Source organism: Scomber scombrus, chromosome 12 (assembly GCF_963691925.1).
Source record: "Scomber scombrus chromosome 12, fScoSco1.1, whole genome shotgun sequence".
In the NCBI taxonomy this organism is placed as follows: domain Eukaryota; kingdom Metazoa; phylum Chordata; class Actinopteri; order Scombriformes; family Scombridae; genus Scomber; species Scomber scombrus.
In genome coordinates this window covers 28,002,081-28,023,034 of record NC_084981.1, presented here as the reverse complement: position 1 = coordinate 28,023,034, position 20,954 = coordinate 28,002,081, and the positions used below count along the sequence as shown (strand labels likewise).

The following is a 20,954-nucleotide window of genomic DNA, read 5'->3' as shown; positions in this document are numbered from 1 at the left end:
GCAGAGGGCGCTCTTAAACTTCACCAGGTCAACCTGTTGCATGCCATTGATCTATCAATGAACTGAGGTACTGTTAATATGTGGTTGTTTTGTTAAAATGGAGGATAATAGTGAGCGGAGCTCTCCTTAACGAACAACTACAACACCAACCCATCTGAAGAGCTGTGTGTGGAAGTATTTTGGGTTCAAAGTCAGGATCAAAGATAAGGCTATTAGTCCACTCTGTAAAACATGCTGGCCTTTTGATAGAATGCAGTTTTAAATTACTTCCGCGTTGGCATCATTTCAGAGGACCGGAACTCCCCGCCTGGTAATTTCCCAGAGTGTTATATGGAATGTGACACATGTGACTCTGCTTCCTGTAAGTTTAATGTTAAAGTCAATATCTGACACATACAAACTTCTTATCAGATATTTCAGCAGTTGAGCTTCCTGAGTTTTCTAGATAAATAAATACTGCATACTGTTTGCCTGTGTTTGTGTGTTTTAAACACTAAAAGTAAAGTGAGGATGCCTTCAAAAATAATATCATTAGTTGTTTATTTATCAGTTAACTTATTATAAAGTTGAATAAAGAGCAGAAACTTAAATGAAATCAGTATTTGTTGTGAGCAGCTTTCCCTTTAATACAGCAGCAGTTCTCCTCGTACACCTGCACACAGTTTTTCAGGTACTCGGCAGGTCGGTTGTTGTTCCTCCATCTTGGAGAAGTTGGCAAAGTCCTTCTTCTTCTGTAGATTTCAGCATCTCAGCTGCTTCTGTCTCTTCATGTAATCCCAGACTGACTCCATGATGTTGAGATCAGGGCTCTGTGGGGGCCAAACCATCAGCTACAGGACTCCTTGTTCTTCTTGTTGATGAAGATTGTTCTTTATGACTCTGGCTGCATGTTAAATCATGACTTACTTATTTTAAGTGTGTTTTATGAGTCACTGCTTCCTGATACTATTCTCCTAATGTGTTTCTATTTTATTTTAATGTATTGGAGCTCAGTGTGACACACAGTGAACATCATCTAACAAGTGACACAAAGTCAACATCAACTTTATAAATATTGTGAAGAAAATTGTGTTTGCATCCACATATTAAATGCTACATAAATAACAATACCATTGTGGAATATACAATACATACAAAATACAGTTAGGAATTGACTTACATTAATTATAAGTAGGAACAATCAAATAATTAAATACAATGTATGAGAAACCAAAAAATGCCTTAAGAACTTATTAATGCTGTCGATGTGTCTACGGTCTTCAGGGTCTTTGCTGTTTCCCTCTCAGCTGTTGTCTGTGATGTCATACATTAGTCCAGTTTGAGTAGTTGGTCTCTATGGTGTACCTGAAGAGATTTTAAATGTATACTATCCGGGACCTTCCTAATAAACAATATATACACTTATAACCCACTAGTGTTTGGCAGTCTATTTATCCACAGAGACTCTGTCCTCTGCCTGTAAATTATTATTTTCATATTACTTTGCTGCGTTCAGGACACTTCTGGGCATCAACCTTTGTGCAGTAGGTGTGTAGCCCCAAGCTAAAAGCTCATAGGATGTGAGGTCAGGACTCGTAGCATAGTGATGAGGTTACATCTGACCTCGTCTCTCCTCTCGTTTTGTTCTCTTCAGTGTTGCTCACTCTCTTTATTCACACTATAGCTCACTCAACCACCACTGTTTTCTCTCTCTCTCTCACTCTCTCTTTCTCTCTTTCTCACAGAGTTGGGGAGGAGGCTTTGAATACTGCAAATACTACAAACACAAACCAACAAATCAATCAATCAATCAATCAATCAATCAATCAATCAATCAATCAATCAATCAATCAATCAGTCTTTATTTATATAGCGCCAAATCACAAAAAAAGTCATCTCAAGGTATTTTACATATAGAGCAGGTATAGACCGTTCTATTTAAATTCAAATTAAAGTCCTGCATAGTACATGTTTAATAATGTGTTGTATTTTAAAAGCTTGTGATATTATCCATTGTGTCAAATATTCATCTGTATATCAGTGTGCATATTCATTTATTTCTGTTACCTTTCTTATAAATCGTATGTTATAAATGTCATAAAACATTATGTACTTATATCTATCCACAGAGCAATGTTAACAATAACTGTATGCACATTGTTGTTCTTCATTTATGTAATTGCTACTTTATACCACAAGGCGGCACCGTAGTGATGTAAAGACGGTGATACGCAGTAGAGTTAGAGTGAGATACAATTTCCAAGATGGCTACTACCCTGTACATGTGCTAAGTTGTTACTGAATTATGTTTTGTTATTTTCTGTTGCATCCTAAGTAAACGGCACTTGTTGAGACTTTGGTGTACTTTTCATTTATGAGTCAACAGTACACACATTTTTTTAAAAGCAATGTGACATGAATTTTACCTTTGAAAGCTGCAGCAAGTGTGATGTTGTTTTCTCTTCATGCAAACAGGCTACAATATATATGTTGAGTGATGACACCCAGTAGCTTTGTGATTATCTACATCTTATCTGAGGAGGGGAAAAAAGATAGGCAGGAATGCATTTGAATAGTATATCATAATTTTAACTATTTATATGGTGCTTTTCAAAAACAGAGTTACAAAGTGCTGTACACACATAACATACAATAAAGTAATGAAAATCATGGGGAAAAAAGACAAGGTGTCAATTAAAGCAACTATTACCGATATGAATATAAAATCAATATACATGAATAAAACATAAAAAGTAAATGACTAAGTAAAAACCAAAATGAAAACAGCAATAGAAATGTCACATTTAAGAATAAAAAACATCTTTATACAACATCTCTTGTCTACCTTTGTAGCATGAGCTTGAATAAATGTAAAGGCAGCCAAAGCCTCACACATGTAAAGAAACTGCAATCTGTCCTGGATGTAGATCCCTAAGAAATGAGCCGTAATGGCTGCTACAGGCAACTAGTTTCTATGTTTACTTTCATTAAGACTTCAAAACAAGCAATTGAAATTAACAATGTTAAAATCGTGTCTTGTCTTGTCTTGGGAAAGTTTTGATTGAGTTCTTGTTTCCCTGAATCTCTATAATAAGGCAGCAAAGCGAGCGTGACTCATAAAACCACATTTATGGGAAATATGCAATAATGAAATAAACTGGAATTATCATATAAACAACATGCCTACATATAACCATAAAACACAACATTTGCTGTTGCAAATGAGTATATGAGCTTAAATTCTAAGAGGCAGAGCTTCTACAGAAACTTTTTCTTTTAAATTGACTGTCTGAATTTCTTCCTTCCTTTACTCTGATAACTTTCTCTCCCTACACAGAGCTGACTGTCCTCATGCTATCATCATTTACAGCAATGATCTGCTGCTGTGTTTCCATCCTGCAACAACACACAGAGGCTAAAATCTTGTCTACAGCCCCTTTTCTCATGAAAACATACAGAACCAAGTCTCCAAGAGGATTGAAGAAGATGAATGCCAAAGGGTTAGTCGTAATAAAATTTGGTGTTATGGTACCAATTATGAAAGGCAGAAACAGCAGTGTGTAATTAAGCAACACCAGAATTGTTGCTCCAACAATTCGTTGTTTTTCCTCGGAGGAGACCGAGATGGCAGCAGACAGGCCTTTAAAGATCCCAACCACAGAGAAGATGAGCACGGGGAAGGGGAGGAGGAGGATTATTCCAATGGGCGTGAGTTCACTGGCAATGAATAGGACAGAACAGTTGACGACCAAAGTTAAGACCCAGACCACAACACAGACCACCAATGAACTCTTTATGGTCCGTCTGGAGCGGTACCACAGAGGCCAGGCGATGAGCAAATACCTGTAATACAAGATAGAAACATAGATCATCTGAATACCATCAGTTCCAGTATAATCAGGACCTCAAGGATGATTCAGAAATACATTGAGAATTAATGATCAAACACATGCAAGTGCATGCACTAGGGGCTGTCACTGCTTATTTTAAATTTAAACATTAGTTTGAATGTGGGGTTGTGATGGTTCCTCTGCTTTGCTGCTCTTGTTACTGCTGTGATCTGTCTGCAGGGGAAGTTCCTGATTAGCAGGATGAGACACACCTGGACCCAGTGTGCCAGGCTCTCCTCTCCCCAAAACACTCCTGCATTGCTTTCTTGGTTCATTTACCTTGACACACACACACACACACACACACACACACACACACACACACACACACACACACACACACACACACACACACACACACACACAGTCACTCGTCTACTTCCTAGATGACTGGTTTTACAGACTAATCCTACCTATCTGTTGTTACCTGTTAATTTTCACTATACTGTTTTGATTATATTTACTCTTGCAGTAATGAATACCTGTGTGATTCCCCTTTTTATTGTCACAGGGGTGAAAAGTTCATATTCAAGCTGTAATGAGCTGCTGGAATGTAGGCTGCAGTCTGTGTCAGACCATTTGAAGCAGTTTTCTTTATGATCCAGCAGAGGGCGCTCTTAAACTTTACCAGCTCGACCTGTTGCATGCCCTGTTGATCTATCAATGAACTGAGGTACTGTTAATATGTGGTTGTTTTGTTAAAATGGAGGATAATAGTGAGCGGAGCTCTCCTTAACGAACAACTACAACACCAACCCATCTGAAGAGCTGTGTGTGGCAAAGATAAGGCTATTAGTCCACCTTGTAAAACATGCTAGCTAACCAATCCACTGAGTTAGTGGAGGTGGAGGCAACACAGAAGAGCAGAGCAGCACCAAATGTACAACCTCATTTGACTGCATATTATTCAGCACACTCAGTCTGGTGTCAGCAACATTCATATTAATAAATTAATTGCAGGTCGTTGCAATTTTGTTCAAACATTTTTGAAAAAGTGACAACCCTAGCAAGTATACACATAATAAGAAAACAGATAGTTACCTTTCCAGGGAAATACAGACCATGAAGCCGACACTGGCCATTACACCAATGAGGTGAATTGACACGATGATGTTGACCCAATCAAGCTTGGGTTTTCCCAACATTGTGGCCATGCAACAGAGCTGAATAAGGTCAGAGATGAGGAGGTTGATGACGTAGATTGGAGCAATGTGATTATGACGTACCTGCAGGTGAACATGAATAGAAAAAGCACTTCAATCGTAAACATGCTGCTCTGAACTTAGTCATGTCTCTGAATATTGTGTTCTCCACAAAACAAAATGTAAAGCAGTGTGTGTTTCCACAAGTTCAATCAATTTAAGAGAATATAATCTGGGACATGGCCAGGTTACATGTATAAACATACACCTGTAACTAGGATTGGGCAACATCTTGAAATTATTTGATTAATTCAGATGATTGCACAATAATGTCTAAATTACAAATGAACAAAAGGTTGTTTTAAGTCAAAAAGTAACACAGATGGTAACTAACCATATCAGTCCTAACAATACTACTAAATAATAATACTAAATACTATAAAAACCTAATGAAAACCCCTGATCATTAAAGACTACTGATTGATCCCTATATTAAAGGGAACCTTTACAATTACATTTGCAACTAACAGTTATTTTAATTATTTATTAAATACACCTACCTTTAACACCTGCCTTAAAAGGACTTGACCAGTATTTTTTGTACATTTTTCTTATTTCTTCTTTGTCAACAAATGTCATGTGCAGAGCCAAACCACCAAGCATGTGTGCATGTATCCAAATCTGATTTATCTTGATCCTAAATAAGTTACAATAACCAGGAACAAAAGAACATGTCACCCTGTGTGGCTGTTCATGTTCTTAATAGTTTTTGGCAACAGCAGAGGTCTACTGCACAGAGGAAGATATATCAGGCGTTAGAAACACGCACAACACTGATAAGTGGGATCAATTCATTGCTGATTAGCTCTGCACATTTGCTGAAAATAAGAATATAGAAAATTGCCAGCCAAATATTTGAACCCCAAAATTTATTAAGATCCTTCACTGACAGACAAAAACATAAATATCTGGTATAATGTACGCACCAGAGAATATAGATAGTAGATGGCCAGTATGATCAAAGGAAGACCGATGACGATGACGATCCAACACTCAATACGTAGTCGAATCGGTAGCTCAAATACATCCCTACCATGAGAGCTGTTGTTCTGTAACATGTTGTTGCTGTACTGTTCCTCCATTCTTCATAGACTTATAAGGTTATAAAGAGAAATACACACACACACACACACCCATATAAATACACGCAAAGACTGTAGAGTATATATACAGCAACCCCAAAACATTAAACATTACATACAAAAAAATGCGTAAAACTGCATATTCATCTTAATGACTCTTTCAATTTTCTTGTCCTAAATTTCTACATGTACCAATACCTCTGAACTGTCTGTTAATCAATAAGAAAGTGATAAATGTAGTTAATGTACCTTTGAAAGCTGCAGGACCACAACCTGAATGACTTCTGTATGCTGATGTCTGTTTTCTGTCCTCTGCATCCAGTCAGTGTGCAGAATATATCCACTGTGTGTTTGGTGTATGTCGACAGATGACATGCACTTCTGCATCATGGTTTCTTAATAGCCAATGTCTTCCTGTGGTTTTTCTATGAAAAGGCAGTTTGGTTTTACTAAGTAAGCTTATCTATGTGCACATAGCATCCAACAAAAAGGGAAAAACAAGTCAAGCAAGCATGAACATAGTGTAATCAATTGAGCAGAGTTAATTTAAATAGCACCTTTCCAGATCAGACATTACAAAGTTCTTCACAATACAAGATAAAAGACATAGTAATGTATAAAAAAGACTATAAGAACTCTCCAGGAGTATGGGGTATCGCACCCCCTGATACGGGCCGTCCGTTCCCTTTACAACCGGTTTCAGAGCTTGGTCCGCGTTGCCGGAAGAAAGTCGGACTCGTTTCCGGTAAGGGTTGGACTCCGCCAGGGCTGCCCTTTGTCACCGATTCTGTTCATAATCTTTATGGACAGGATTTATAGGTGTTGAGGGGGTCCGGTTTGGTGACCTCAGGATTGGGTCACTGCTTTTTGCAGATGATGTGGTCCTGTTGGCTTCATCGGACTGTGACCTCCAACTCTCACTGGATCGGTTCGCCATCGAGTGTGAAGCGGCCAGGATGAGAATCAGCACTTTCAAATCCGAGTCCATGGTCCTCAGCCGGAAAAGGGTGGAGTGCACTGTCCGGGTCAGGGATGAAATCCTGCCCAAGTGGATGAGTTCAAGTACCTCAAGGTCTTGTTCATGTGTGAGGGAAGGATGGAGCGTGAGATCGACAGACGGATCACTGCAGCGTCTGCAGTAATGCAGACTCTGCACAGATCCGTCGTGGTGAAGAGAGAGTTGAGCCGAAAGGCACAGCTCTCGATTTACCAGTCAATCGTTGTTCCTACCCTCACCTATGGTCATGAGCTTTGGGTAGTGACCGAAAGAACAAGATCGCGGGTGCAAGCGGCCGAAATGAGCTTCCTCCGTAGGGTGGCTGGGCTCTCCCTTAGAGATAGGGTGAGAAGCTTGGTCATCCGGGAGGAGCTCGGAGTAGACCTGCTGCTCCTCCGCGTTGAGAGGAGCCAGATGAGGTGGTTGGGGCATCTAGTTAGGATGCCTCCTGGACGCCTCCCTGGTGAGGTGTTCAGGGCACGTCCCACCGGTAGGAGACCCCGGGGAAGACCCAGGACACACTGGAGAGACTATGTCTCTCGGCTGGCCTGGGAACGCCTCGGGATCCCCCGGGAAGAGCTGGACGAAGTGGCTGGGGAGAGGGAAGTCTGAGCTTTCCCTGCTTAGGCTGCTGCCCCCGCGACCCGACCCCAGATATGCGGCAGAAGATGGATGGATGGATGGACTATAAAATCAATAGATTAAATAGGTAAAGTAGCTATTCTGTAACGTGTTGTTGCTGTACTGTTCCTCCATTCTTCATAGACCTCTGAGGTTATAAAGAGAAATACACACACACACACACACACACACACACACACACACACATAAATACACGCAAAGACTGTAGAGTATACATACAGCAACCCCAAAACATTAAGCATTACATACAAAAAAATGCGTAAAACTGTATATTCATCTTAATGGCTGTTTCAGTTTTCTTGTCCTAAATTTCTACATGTACCTCTGAACTGGTCAAACATCTCTTTTTTAAATGATCCTGTTTACTGAAGCAGCTGGTGATGTTCATATTAAAATCCTTAATAAAAAGAGTTTAATCTGTTAATCATATTTAGAAACAATATGTACGTATATGAGTGAAAGAAAAATGTGTGAGTGTGTCTTCAGAGCTTCATGCTTGCAACACTTTTTCTTCCGTTTTAATCTTAATTTTAGGGTGTTACATAATCACAATTTCCTAGAATGTGAAAAGAAGAAGAATGAAAAGCAGCTTTAAAAAATATGCCTTATCTCTTGTCTACCTGTCTACCATGAGCTTGAATAAATGTAAAGGCAGCCAGAGCCTCACACATGTAAAAGTCCAGCTCCTTCACAGGCTCAGTCTCGAGACATCAAAGAGAGTGCAGAAAGCCTCCTTACTGCAAATACGCCTTTTTTAAAAAAAGGAAGTATTCTTTCTCTTACTTTTCTTATTTTGACTTCCCCACTGGGCTTTTGGTTACAGCCATCACTGTCAATTTCCAGCTAAGTGATCATTTTCCCCACATTCCACAAAACAAAATGTAAAGCAGTGTGTGTTTCCACAAGTTCAATCATTTTAAGAGAATATAATCTAGGACATGGCCAGGTTACATGTATAAACATACACCTGTAACTAAGGCTGGGCAACATCTTGGAATTATTTGATTAATTCCATTTATTGTTTTTGCACAATAATGTCTTGGTGTTGATTTGGCTCTGCACATGAGATTTGCCAAAATACGAAAAATATAGAAAATTGCCAGCCAAGTCCTTTCACCCCAAAATCTATTAAGATCCTTCACTGACACACAAAATTAAAAATATCTGGAATAATGTACACACCAGAGAATACAGATAGTAGATGGCCAGTTTGATCAAAGGAGGACAGATTATGATCATGATCCAACACACAATACGTAGTTCAATTGTGAGCTCAATTACACCCCTTTCATCATAGCTGTTGTTCTGTAACATGTTGTTGCTGTACAGTTCCTCTATTGTTCATAGACCTATGAGGTTATGAAGAGGAATACACACACACACACACACACACACACCCGCAAAGAGGCAAAGAGAGTATATATACAGCGACCCCAAAATATTAAGCATTACATACAAAAAAACTGCATCTTGATTTTAATGACTGTTTCAGTTTTCTTGTATTAAATTTCTACATGTACCAATACCTCTGAACTTGTCTGTTAATCAACAATAAAGTGATAAATGTAGTTAATGTACCTTTGAAAGCTGCAGGACCACAACCTGAATGATTTCTGTATGCTGATGTCTGTTTTCTGTCCTCTGCATCCAGTCAGTGTGCAGAATATATCCACTGTGACCTGTATTTGACATTTCATTTCTGCATCATGGTTTATTAATAACCAATGTCTTCCTGTGGTTTTTCTATCTAAATGCATTTTGGTAAAGAATTGTGTGTGTTTCTGTAACAATAAAGCACAACAATACAGACTGATTAGTAATTAAGAATCTAGCATGGATATCAAAGCAAACCTAAGCCATAATTTACACACATAACAGCTAACATACAGAGCTGAAAGCTAGTGAGAATGGTGGAAAATGAGTGAACACTGAATAAATTCTCAAACAGCACAACATATGAATTACTGTCACTAGAACAGTCATTAATTAACAAGTATGTACATTTGTATAAGCAACAGAAAATAGCAAATGAAATGTGCAGAAGAATTATCTAGCATGATGCAATAGCATAACATTCATAAACTAATAGAGATCTAGCAGAGCATAACAAACATAAGGAATCTGTAACTCACATTTTTTGGATGCAAACTAAAAAAAAAGTGCATTAGACTTCGCCGTGGTCTGGGGAAGGTGAGGTCCTGCTGTCGTCTCTGTCTCTGTGTCACCTCTCTAGTTTGTAATGAGCTGCTGGAATGTAGGCACACTGTCAGATCATATGAAGTAGTTTTCTTTATGATCCAGCAGAGGGCGCTCCAAAACTTCACTAGCACAGGCTGTTGCATTCCCTGTTTTCCTATCAATGAACTAAGGTAATGTTAGTGTGAAATTGTATTGTTAAAATGGAGGATTATAGTGAGCAGAGCTGTCCTAAATGGACAACTACAACACCAAACCATCTGAAGAGCTGCACGTGGAAGTTCGTCAACACAAGAAACAAGAGAAATGCTGTCAATAAAAGATGACAGCTGATCAGCTGATTTAGGGCCAGTTTTACATTTTTAACTAACACAGTAATGGTCGTACTGAGCTGATTTCTGCTCAGCGGACGTTTGGCCATGCAGGTCTGATAGGTGAGCCATGAGATAAACACGCTGGACCTGCTGCTGCTGCTGGTCTGGCCGTTAATGAAGCAGGATGACGGTCACAGTGACAACGTCAACTGCTGGATGAAAACGCTGAAATCTGTCGATTGAGAGGTATGGACGGTAATTTAATGTTTAGTTATGTCGTAGTTCCCTCTGTATGTGTAGGAAAACTTTATCTAGCACTAAGTAGCAGCTAAAAGACGAACTACACTGCACTAGCTAGCTTAGCAGCCTGCAAACCAAGTTAAGCATTTAACATCAGCGTTTATTTAAGCATTTATTGTTTTTTTTAATTGTTATTTGGATACCGCCATGAAATATGAAACACTGTTTTCTGGACGGAAGACTGAGGGTTTTTTTTGCAGATGTGTGTGTTCAATAGAGCTAATGTTATATTTCTGACCAACCAGTGTGTGAAATATAGTGTGACAGTCTAGATTTAAGTAGCTATAACACAAGAACATACTGTGATTTATTTATTTGCTCTGTGATTTAAAGACTTTTTTCTTTCGGAGATAAAGGACTATTTGTTTGTATCAGTTAGCAATTATCAGTTTACATATTTTTAGACATTTAAATAGGCAGAGGCAGAGCAAATTGCATTCAAATGCCACAAATGCTTGAGATGCAATATGTGTTAATTGTGTTATTAAAAGTGATCGAAGATGTCGGTAGTTATGTAAAAGTAAACCTTTGTAGATACTATAAATAGACATAATTAGGCACATTGTTGACACCTCCTTTCTTTTTGACATTTTAATGGAGTCAAAGCTGTTATTTAAGGGGTTCCAGAGCCCCACGAACACCTGTATTTTGCACACTGATTCTAACCCAATCTGACAATGATCCTGCTTGTCGTTTGTAGTTATAGCTATTACTTCAAATTGACTGACTGATTGATTGATTGATTGAGTGATTGAATTACATTTCCCCCTGGGATGTTAAGAGAATAGCTATGAAGAGAAGCAGAGATATTCAGAGCTTCTTCAAAAAAAAAGAAAAGTCAAGTCAGCAGTCTAGGTACAGCAGTAGTGATGAAGTCAGTAGTCAATTGAAGTCAGTTGAAGTCAGTAGTCAGTTGAAGTCAGTTGAAGTCAGTAGTCAATTGAAGTCAGTAGAGTCAGTAGAAGTATTGTTTCTAAATATTTGCTTTGATTTTGATAAGCTGCTTGTTTTTTATTGCTTATATCATTAAACACACTCACACACACTCTGATGGTTTTTATACTGCCAATAAAAGTATTTGGGTTAAAATTACGGTTCCACTTGCGTCCTTCGTGCGATCAGATAAAAGGACTCTCCAAGCCAAGCTCCCGGGCTGCCCCAGCCCGCCCCTGGGCATGACGACATCATCACCTTAATTTACTTTGTTGGTCTAATGGCCAGTGTCGGCTTCATGGTCTGTATTTCTCTGGAAAGGTAACTATCTGTTTTCCCAGTATGTGTGTACATGCATGTGTCTGATCACATTTCTGAATCATACTTGAGGTCCTGATTATATTGGAACTGATGATATTGAGATCTATGTTTCTATCTTGTATTACAGGCATTTGCTCATCGCCTGGCCTCTGTGGTACCGCTTCGGACGACCCATCAAGGTCTCAGCGGTGGTCTGTGTTGTGGTCTGGGTCATAGCTTTGTTTACTGGCTGTTTTGTCAGATTCAGTCACGATAGAACCATGGTCAAAGCAGTCAACTTCCTCCTCCCCTTCCCTGTGCTCATCTTCTCAGTGGTTGGGACCTTTAAAGCTCAGTCTGCTGCCATCTCGGTCTCCTCTGAGGAAAAACGGCGAATTGTTGGAGCAACAATTCTGGTGTTGCTTAATTACACACTGCTGTTCCTGCCTTTCATCATTTTGGGCATAACACAAACTTATACTTCAACTACACCTCGTACATTCATCTATCTCAATCCTCTTGGAGACTTGGTTCTTTATGTTTTCATGAGAAAAGGGGCCATAGACAAGCTATTGGCCTCTGTGTGTTGTTGCAGGATGGAAACACAACAGGAATAGCAGCAGATCATCACTGTAAATGATGACAGCATGTAGACCAGGGGTATGTGAAGGTCCAGAACATCATAATGTCCTTGTTATTTTGCAGTACCTTGAAGTAGCATTGTGGTTACATCAGCATCTGTGTCTAGTGGCTAGATTGTAGACTGTCAAATAAACACAGTATAATTCATTTATTAGTATTTACACTGAACTTGAGGTCTTGAGCTGGCCTCTGGACGGATGAACATGTAGCTTCCTGTTCAGTCTGGATTAAAAGCTCTGTTTTCATTGTCCACTTTCCCTTTTTTTTAGCATTCCATGTGAAATAGTTACCTCTTATCTGCCACCTCTCTGCTGACAGTCGAGTTTCTCCGCATGTCCGAAAGCACGGATTTGATTGGATGATTAGCGTCACGTGAGGAGATTCTTGCTATGCATAATGGTCTGTGAGTTTCTGAGGGCCGCTCCACTTTTACTGTAATAGCTGGAGAAGCAAAATTTTACAATCCTCAATATTTCATCAGTTATATGCCTATTAGTGACCTCTGATGTTGACAGTCAGCTCCGTGTTGGCAGAGAAAGCTAACAGAGTAAAGGAAGGGAGAAATTCAAGTAAATAGAAAGGAAAGAGATACAAGCTGGCCCGGATCTACCATCTGTGATGTGAGAAAAAAATACTCACAGAAATAGACACACTGTCTTGATGTTGATTATTATTGTTGTTTTTATGCAAAGCAGATAAAGTCTCACGATTGACGGCTGGTAAAGTGACGATTGGTCAGCATGTCACAATGCACTGTGGTTAGATTGTATCATCTGGTGGTTGGGGAAAATGATCACTTATCTGGAAATTGACAGTGATGGCTGTAACCAAAAGCCGAGTGGGGAAGTAAAAAAAGAGAAGTAAGTGAAAGAATAATTTCTTCTTTTTTTTTTAAAGGTGTATTTACAGTAAGGAGGCTTTCTGCACTCTCTTTGATGTCTCGAGACTGAGCCTGTGAAGGAGCTAGACTTTTACATGTGTGAGGCTCTGGCTGCCTTTACATTTATTCAAGCTCATGGTAGACAGGTAGACAAGAGATCAGGCATATTTTTTAAAGCTGCTTTTCATTCTTCTTCTTTTCACGTTCTAGGAAATTGTGATTATAGATTAAGAAATTAGCAAATGTGATTATGCAACACCCTGAAATTAAGATTAAAACGGAAGAAAAAGTGTTGCAAGCATGAAGCTCTGAGAACGCGACTGATGGAAAGTCACACACACATCTTTCGTTCACTCATATACGTACATATTGTTTCTAAATATGATTAACGGATTCAACTCATTTTATTATAGATTTTAATATGAACATCACCAGCTGCTTCAGTAAACAGGATCATTTAAAAAAGAGATGTGTGCTCCAATCAATGAGGAAAAAAACAAAGTCTCAATACAGTAGTATTTAAAGTTTTTATTATAAAGCTGTCACACTTCATGTAATACTCAGAACAGTTCATACAACCATTTATACATTTTCATACTTAACTTCCTGCACACTTCCAAAAAGCTACAAGAAGCGTTTGGTTTTTCAGATCTAGAAGGGGTCACTTGGGTCTGATATGCACCTTGCAGGTACTGATTCCCATTGCTCCTTGCAGACCGAGGGAGAGGAGTTATTTATGTTGTGACCTGTGTTCTTCACACTAAGCCTCTAACTGGAATCCAGATAGGAAGCAAGACATACTTTTGGACGTCTCTGTTAACAAAACCAGCCATCTTTCAGCAGGGACAGCGGACGGCCTTCACCAGGCTGACCGACAGCAGAAAGTTACTGAACCAAAACAGTTTTCATGTTGGATCCACAGTTTGTATTTATTGATTCATTCATTTTATTTTCCTACTGTCTTTACAAGCGAGAGGAACCTGCCTGTAGTGAAACAGGCCTGATCACAGGCAGACTGGAGCCTTGATCATTCAATATAAGGTGCACTATATCTTATTATATCTTGTTGGTTGTTCCTCACTCCAGACTCAAAACTAAAGGTGATTGTGCCTTTAAAATTGAGGCTCCTAAACTTTAGAACTGTCTCCCACTGGATTTAGGATCTGTGGACATCTTTGATAAACAGCCACCAACTAGCTATCTGGATTTAATTTTTTATTCTTATTGTCTTTTTTTTATATTACTATGTCTTTCATCTTGTATTGTGAAGCACTTTGTAATGTCTGATCTGGAAAGGTGCTATTTAAATTAACTCTATGTGCACATAGATAAGCTTACTTAGTAAAACCAAACTGTCTTCAATAGAAAAAACACAGGAAGACATTGGTTATTAAGAAACCATGATGCAGAAGTGCATGTCATCTGTCGACATACACCAAACACACAGTGGATATATTCTGCACACTGACTGGATGCAGAGTACAGAAAACAGACATCAGCATACAGAAGTCATTCAGGTTGTGGTCCTGCAGCTTTCAAAGGTACATTAACTACATTTATCACTTTCTCATTGATTAACAGACAGTTCAGAGGTATTGGTACATGTAGAAATCTAGGACAAGAAAATTGAAAGAGTCATTAAGATCAATATGCAGAAAAGTGATGTGGTGTCTTACTACTGAAGTGCATTTGATCAATGATACTATCTGTTTGCTAAGAAATATATTAGTATGTACTGTATGTGACATTTGACTGAATCTGAAATTAGGTGAGTTAAATGATTCCACTGCTCACTATGTTAACTGCACATTTCTGTGTGCAATGTTGTTTAATGTTTTGGGTTCACTGTATTTGTACTCTGCAGTCGTTGATATCACTGATAGTATATATATTTATAGGATATATGTTTTACAAAACTTCTTTCCTCTTTATAACCTGATAGGTCTCTGAAGAATGGAGGAATGGTACAGCAACAACACATTACAGAACAACAGCGTTTTAGATATTTCTCATGATTTGTACAACTACAGTTATGATTATTTTGATGATTTCTTTTTTAATATCGACCCATCTTTGCTCAACACTGAGGAATATATTGCCTGTTGGATCGTCATCGTCATCGGTCTTCCTTTGATCATACTGGCCATCTACTATCTGTATTCTCTGGTGCGTACATTATACCAGATATTCACGTTTTTGTCTGTCAATGAAGGATCTTAATAGATTTTGGGGTTAAAGGACTTTTTTTTTTTAAAGGAATTTTCTATATTCTTTTTTTCAGCAAATCTAATGTGCAGAGCCAAATCAGCAATGAACTGATCCCACTTATATGTGTTGTGCGTGTTTCTAAAGCCTGATATATCTTCATCTGTGCAGTAGACCTCTGCTGTTGCCAAAAACTATTAAGAACATGTCAATGAACAGCCGCACTATATGATATGTTCTTTTGTTCCTGGTTATTGTAACTTATTTAGGATCAAGATAAATCAGATTTGGATACATGCACACATGCTTGGTGGTTTGGCTCTGCACATGACATTTGTTGACAAAGAAGAAATAAGAAAAATGTACAAAAAATATTGGTCAAGTCCTTTTAAAGGCAGGTGTTAAAGGTAGGTGTATTTAATAAATAATTAAAATAACTCAAAGTAGATCACAGATGGGATCATTTTTAACTTTTTTGAAGTTTTTATATATAAGGATCAATCAGTAGTCTTTACTGATCAGGGGTTTTCATTAGGTTTTTATAGTATGTAGTATTATTATTTAGTAGTATTGTTAGGACTGATATGGTTAGTTACCATCTGTGTTACTTTTTGACTTAAAACAACCTTTTGTTCATTTGTAATTTAGACATTATTGTGCACAAACAGTCATTTGAATTAATCAAATAATTTCAAGATGTTGCCCAATCCTAGTTACAGGTGTATGTTTATACATGTAACCTGGCCATGTCCTAGATTATATTCTCTTAAATTGATTGAACTTGTGGAAACACACACTGCTTTACATTTTGTTTTGTGGAGAACACAATATTCAGAGACATGACTAAGTTCAGAGCAGCATGTTTACGATTGAAGTGCTTTTTCTATTCATGTTCACCTGCAGGTACGTCATAATCACATTGCTCCAATCTACGTCATCAACCTCCTCATCTCTGACCTCATTCAGCTCTGTTGCATGGCCACATTGTTGGGAAAACCCAAGGGTGTTCTGTTCCTCATCAACGCATTAATTCACAGCATTGGTGTAATGGCCAGTGTCGGCTTCATGGTCTGTATTTCCCTGGAAAGGTAACTATCTGTTTTCTTATTATGTGTGTACTTGCTAGGGTTGTCACTATTTCAAAAATGTTTGAACAAAATTGCAACGACCTGCAATTAATGTATTAATATGAATGTCGCCGACGCCAGACTGAGTGTGCTGAATAATATGCAGTCAAATGAGGTTGTACATTTGGTGCTGCTCTGCTCTTCTGTGTTGCCTCCACCTCCACTGGCTCAGTGGGTTGGTTAGCTAGCATGTTTTACAGAGTGGACTAATAGCCTTATCTTTGATCCTGACTTTGAACCCAAAATACTTCCACACACAGCTCTTCAGATGGTTTGGTGTTTGGTTACCTTTGTTTATTAGTAGGTCAACAGGGCATGCAACAGGTTGACCTGGGGAAGTTTTAGACTGCCCTCTGCTGGATCATAAAGAAAACTACTTCAAATGGTCTGACACAGACTGCAGCCTACATTCCAGCAGCTCATTACAGCTTGAATATGAACTTTTCACCCCTGTGGCAAAAAGGGGAATCACACAGGTATTCATTACTGCAAGAGTAAATATAATCAAAACATAACAGTGAAAATTAACAGGAAACAACAGATAGGTAGGGTTAGTCTGTAAAACCAGTCATCTAGGAAATGGATGAGTGAGTGTGTGTGTGTGTGTGTGTGTGTGTGTGTGTGTGTGTGTGTGTGTGTGTGTGTGTGTGTGTGTGTACTAGGTATTCCTAATGTTGTGGGGACTTAAATCTGTTCACACAGTTATGTTATGGGGACTCGCCTGTCTTATGGGGACAAAAAGCAAGTCCCCTTAAGGTAAATGATTTATTTTAGGGTGAAGACTTGATTTAAAGTTAATATAAGTTTAGGGGTTATGTTAAGTTTAGGATAAGGGTTAAGATTAGGCATGTAGTGGTTATGGTTACGGTTAGGATAAGTGTCCAGTAAATGAATGTAAGTCAATGTAATGTCCCCTGAAGTGATGGAAACATGGTGTGTGTGTGTGTGTGTGTGTGTGTGTGTATGTGTGTATGTGTGTGTGTGTGTGTGTGTGTGTGTGTGTGTGTGTGTGTGTGTGTGTGTGTGTGTGTGTTGGGGAGAGGAGAGCCTGGCACACTGGGTCCAGGTGTGTCTCATCCTGCTAATCAGGAACCTCCCCTGCAGACAGAACACAGCAGTAACAAGAGCAGCAAAGCAGAGGAACCGTCACAACCCCACATTCATACTAATGTGTCTCATCCTTAATTCTCATCATATTTCTGAATCATCCTGATTATACTGGAACTGATGATATTAAGGTGATCTATGTTTCTATCTTGTATTACAGGTATTTGCTCATCGCCTGGCCTCTGTGGTACCGCTCCAGACGGACCATGAAGGTCTCAGTGGTGGTCTGTGTTGTGGTCTGGGTCTTAGCTTTGGTCGTTACTTGTTCTGTCCTATTCATTGCCAGTGAAGACACGCCCATTGCAGTAATCCTCCTCCTCCCCTTCCCCGTGCTCATCTTCTCTGTGGTTGGGATCTTTAAAGGCCTGTCTGCTGCCATCTCGGTCTCCTCTGAGGAAAAACGACGAATTGTTGGAGCAACAATTCTGGTGTTGCTTAATTACACACTGCTGTTCCTGCCTTTCATAATTGTTACCATAACACAAGATCATACTATGACTATCCCTTATGCATTAATCTACTTCAATCCTCTTGGAGACTTGGTTCTGTATGTTTTCATGAGAAAAGGGGCCATAGACAAGATTTTAGCCTCTGTGTGTTGTTGCAGGATGGAAACACAGCAGCAGCAGACCATTGCTGTAAATGATGATAGCACGAAGACAGTCAGCTCTGTGTAGGGAGAGAAAGTTATCAGAGTAAAGGAAGGAAGAAATTCAGACAGTCAATTAAAAAAAAGTTTCTGTAGAAGCTCTGCCTCTAAAAAGTTAAGCTCATATACTCATTTGCAATAGCAAATGTTGTTTTTTATGGTTATATGTAGGCATGTTGTTTAAATGATGATTCCAGTTTATTTCATCATTGCATTTTTCCCATAAATGTAGTTTTATGAGTCACGCTCGCTTTGCAGCCTTATTATAAAGATTCAGGGAAACAAGAACTCAATCAAAGCTTTCCGAATAGACAAGATTTTTAACACTGTTCATTTCAATTGCTTGTTTTGAAGTCTTAATGAAAGTAAACATAGAAACTAGTTGCCTGTTGCAGCCATTACGGCTCATTTCTTGGGGATCTACATCCAGGACAGATTGCAGTTTCCTTACATGTGTGAGACTGTGGCTGCCTTTACATTTATTCAGGCTCATGCTACAAAGGTAGACAAGAGATGTTGTATAAAGATGTTTTTTATTCTTAATTGTGATATTTCTATTGATGTTTTCATTTAGGTTTTTACTTAGTCATTTACTTTTTATGTGTTTAATTCATGTATATTGATTTTATATTCATATCTGTAATAGTTGCTTTAATTGACACCTTGTCTTTTTTCCCCATGATTTTCATTACTTTATTGTATGTTATGTGTGTACAGCACTTTGTAACTTTGTAACTTTGAAAAGTACCATATAAATAGTTAAAATGATGATATACTATTCAAATGCATGCCTGCCTATCTTTTTTCCCCTCCTCAGATAAGATGTAGATAATCACAAAGCTACTGGGTGTCATCACTCAACATATATATTGTAGCCTGTTTGCATGCTGAGAAAACAACATCACACTTCTGCAGCTTTCAAAGGTAAAATTCATGTCACATTGCTTTTTAAAAAATGTGTGTAGTGTTGACTCATAAATGAAAAGTACACCAAAGTCTCAACAATTGCCGTTTACTTAGGATGCAACAGAAAATAACAAAACATAATTCAGTAACAACTTAGCACATGTACAGGGTAGTAGCCATCTTGGAAATTGTATCTCACTCTAACTCTACTGCGTATCACCGTCTTTACATCACTACGGTGCCGCCTTGTGGTATAAAGTAGCAATTACATAAATGAAGAACAACAATGTGCATACAGTTATTGTTAACATTGCTCTGTGGATAGATATAAGTACATAATGTTTTATGACATTTATAACATACGATTTATAAGAAAGGTAACAGAAATAAATGAATATGCACACTGATATACAGATGAATATTTGACGCAATGGATAATGTCACAAGCTTTTAAAATACAACACATTATTAAAGACGTACTATGCAGGACTTTAATTTGAATTTAAAGAGCACGGTCTATACCTGCTCTATATGTAAAATACCTTGAGATGACTTTTTTCGTGATTTGGCCCTATATAAATAAAGACTGATTGATTGATTGATTGATTGATTTGTTGGTTGGTTTTTGTAGTATTTGCAGTATTCAAAGCCTCCTCCCCAACTCTGTGAGAGAGAGAGAGAGAGAGAGAGAGAGAGAGAGAGAGAGTGTCAGTATCCTTGCATGTTCATTGACACCTGCTGGACATTTTGTGTGTTGCAACCATGTGCTTTTGTTTGTTTTGGGTAATGACTCCGCCCTCACCTGTCATGCTTCCATGTGGTCATTGTCGGCCATTTTGTGCTCACCTGTACTCCGTTAAGTCCTAATGATTAGGCCTACTTATTCTGTGCTCTGTCAGCCCCAGTTTGTCAGATTGTCCCAGTCTTTTGTTCTGAGCACATCTACCGTTGTTGCCTGCTTTGCCTGTCTGCCAACCTGCTTGTTTGTACTCTGCCTGTGAACCTGGTTTTTGGATTTTGCCTGCCGATTTGGATTATCTGCCTGTTTGGACTGCTTATTTGGACCTGACCCTTGCCTGCCTCTAGACCACTCTTTGGACTGCCCTCTAGTTTGTCAGCTCTTCTCCTGTTTCAGTTTTGTGGCCAAGAGCCTGCATTTTTGTTGAGTTTTTTCACCGTTTGACGGGACATTCTTTGTTGGAGTTGTTTTTTGACTTTTTCTGTTCAATTAAAAATTCTTGAATTTGGAACTTTCTGCATTTGGGTCCGAACTTTCTACAAAACCTGACAGAGAGAGAGTGAGAAGTGTGAATAAAGAGTGAGCAACACTGACAAGAACAAAACAAGAGAGGGGAGACGAGGACAGATGTAACCTTGTCACTATGCTACGAGTCCTGACCTCACATCCTATGAGCTGTTATTAGCTTGGGGCTACACACCTACTGCACAAAGGTTGATGCCCAGAAGTGTCCTGAACGCAACAAAGTAATATGAAAATAATAATTTACAGGCAGAGGACAAGGTCTCCGTGGATAAATAGACTGCCAAACACTAGTGGGTTATAAGTCTATATATTGTTTATTAGGAAGGTCCTGGATAGTAT

The 20,954-nt window shown here is 38.7% G+C and overlaps 3 protein-coding genes across 4 annotated transcripts; 2 read left to right on the top strand and 1 right to left on the bottom strand.

Annotated features, from left to right (window-relative positions):
* Positions 1-3,100: 3,100 nt before the first annotated feature.
* LOC133991886 (G-protein coupled receptor 4-like) lies at positions 3,101-9,041 on the bottom strand. 2 transcript variants are annotated; one of them, XM_062430482.1, is made up of 4 exons: positions 6,403-6,501; positions 5,998-6,163; positions 4,911-5,095; positions 3,101-3,822 (listed from the first exon to the last, which is right to left on the bottom strand). In XM_062430482.1, the coding sequence occupies exons 2-4, from the start codon at positions 6,151-6,153 to the stop codon at positions 3,309-3,311; spliced, it is 855 nt and encodes a 284-aa protein (XP_062286466.1). In that variant the 5' UTR covers positions 6,154-6,163; positions 6,403-6,501; the 3' UTR covers positions 3,101-3,308. The 2 variants fall into 2 exon arrangements, with proteins under 2 accessions (XP_062286466.1, XP_062286467.1); XM_062430483.1 differs by lacking the exons at positions 5,998-6,163; positions 6,403-6,501 and adding an exon at positions 8,975-9,041.
* A 2,061-nt stretch (positions 9,042-11,102) lies between these two features.
* On the top strand, positions 11,103-12,452 carry LOC133991556 (mas-related G-protein coupled receptor member X4-like). The gene is made up of 3 exons (XM_062430012.1): positions 11,103-11,108; positions 11,732-11,856; positions 11,984-12,452. Exons 1-3 carry the CDS (start codon positions 11,103-11,105, stop codon positions 12,450-12,452), a joined length of 600 nt encoding a protein of 199 aa, XP_062285996.1.
* A 2,963-nt stretch (positions 12,453-15,415) lies between these two features.
* Positions 15,416-19,168, top strand: LOC133991555 (ovarian cancer G-protein coupled receptor 1-like; the record flags this gene model as incomplete). Its single annotated transcript, XM_062430011.1, has 3 exons — positions 15,416-15,523; positions 16,466-16,650; positions 17,957-19,168. Coding segments are annotated over 3 exons (810 nt in total), but the record flags the coding sequence as incomplete, so codon positions are not given.
* Between the last annotated feature and the right edge of the window lie 1,786 nt (positions 19,169-20,954).

Bases quoted from the DNA above. Each gene is read 5' to 3' on its own strand.
- LOC133991886 (XM_062430482.1), bottom strand. From the start codon at position 6,153: ATGGAGGAACAGTACAGCAACAACATGTTACAGAACAACAGCTCTCAT. The intron at 5,096-5,997 runs GTGCGTACATTA...GTTCACCTGCAG, and splicing joins TCTACTATCTATATTCTCTG to GTACGTCATAATCACATTGC. The intron at 3,823-4,910 runs GTAACTATCTGT...CTTGTATTACAG, and splicing joins GTCTGTATTTCCCTGGAAAG to GTATTTGCTCATCGCCTGGC.
- LOC133991556 (XM_062430012.1), top strand. The intron at 11,857-11,983 runs GTAACTATCTGT...CTTGTATTACAG, and splicing joins GTCTGTATTTCTCTGGAAAG to GCATTTGCTCATCGCCTGGC.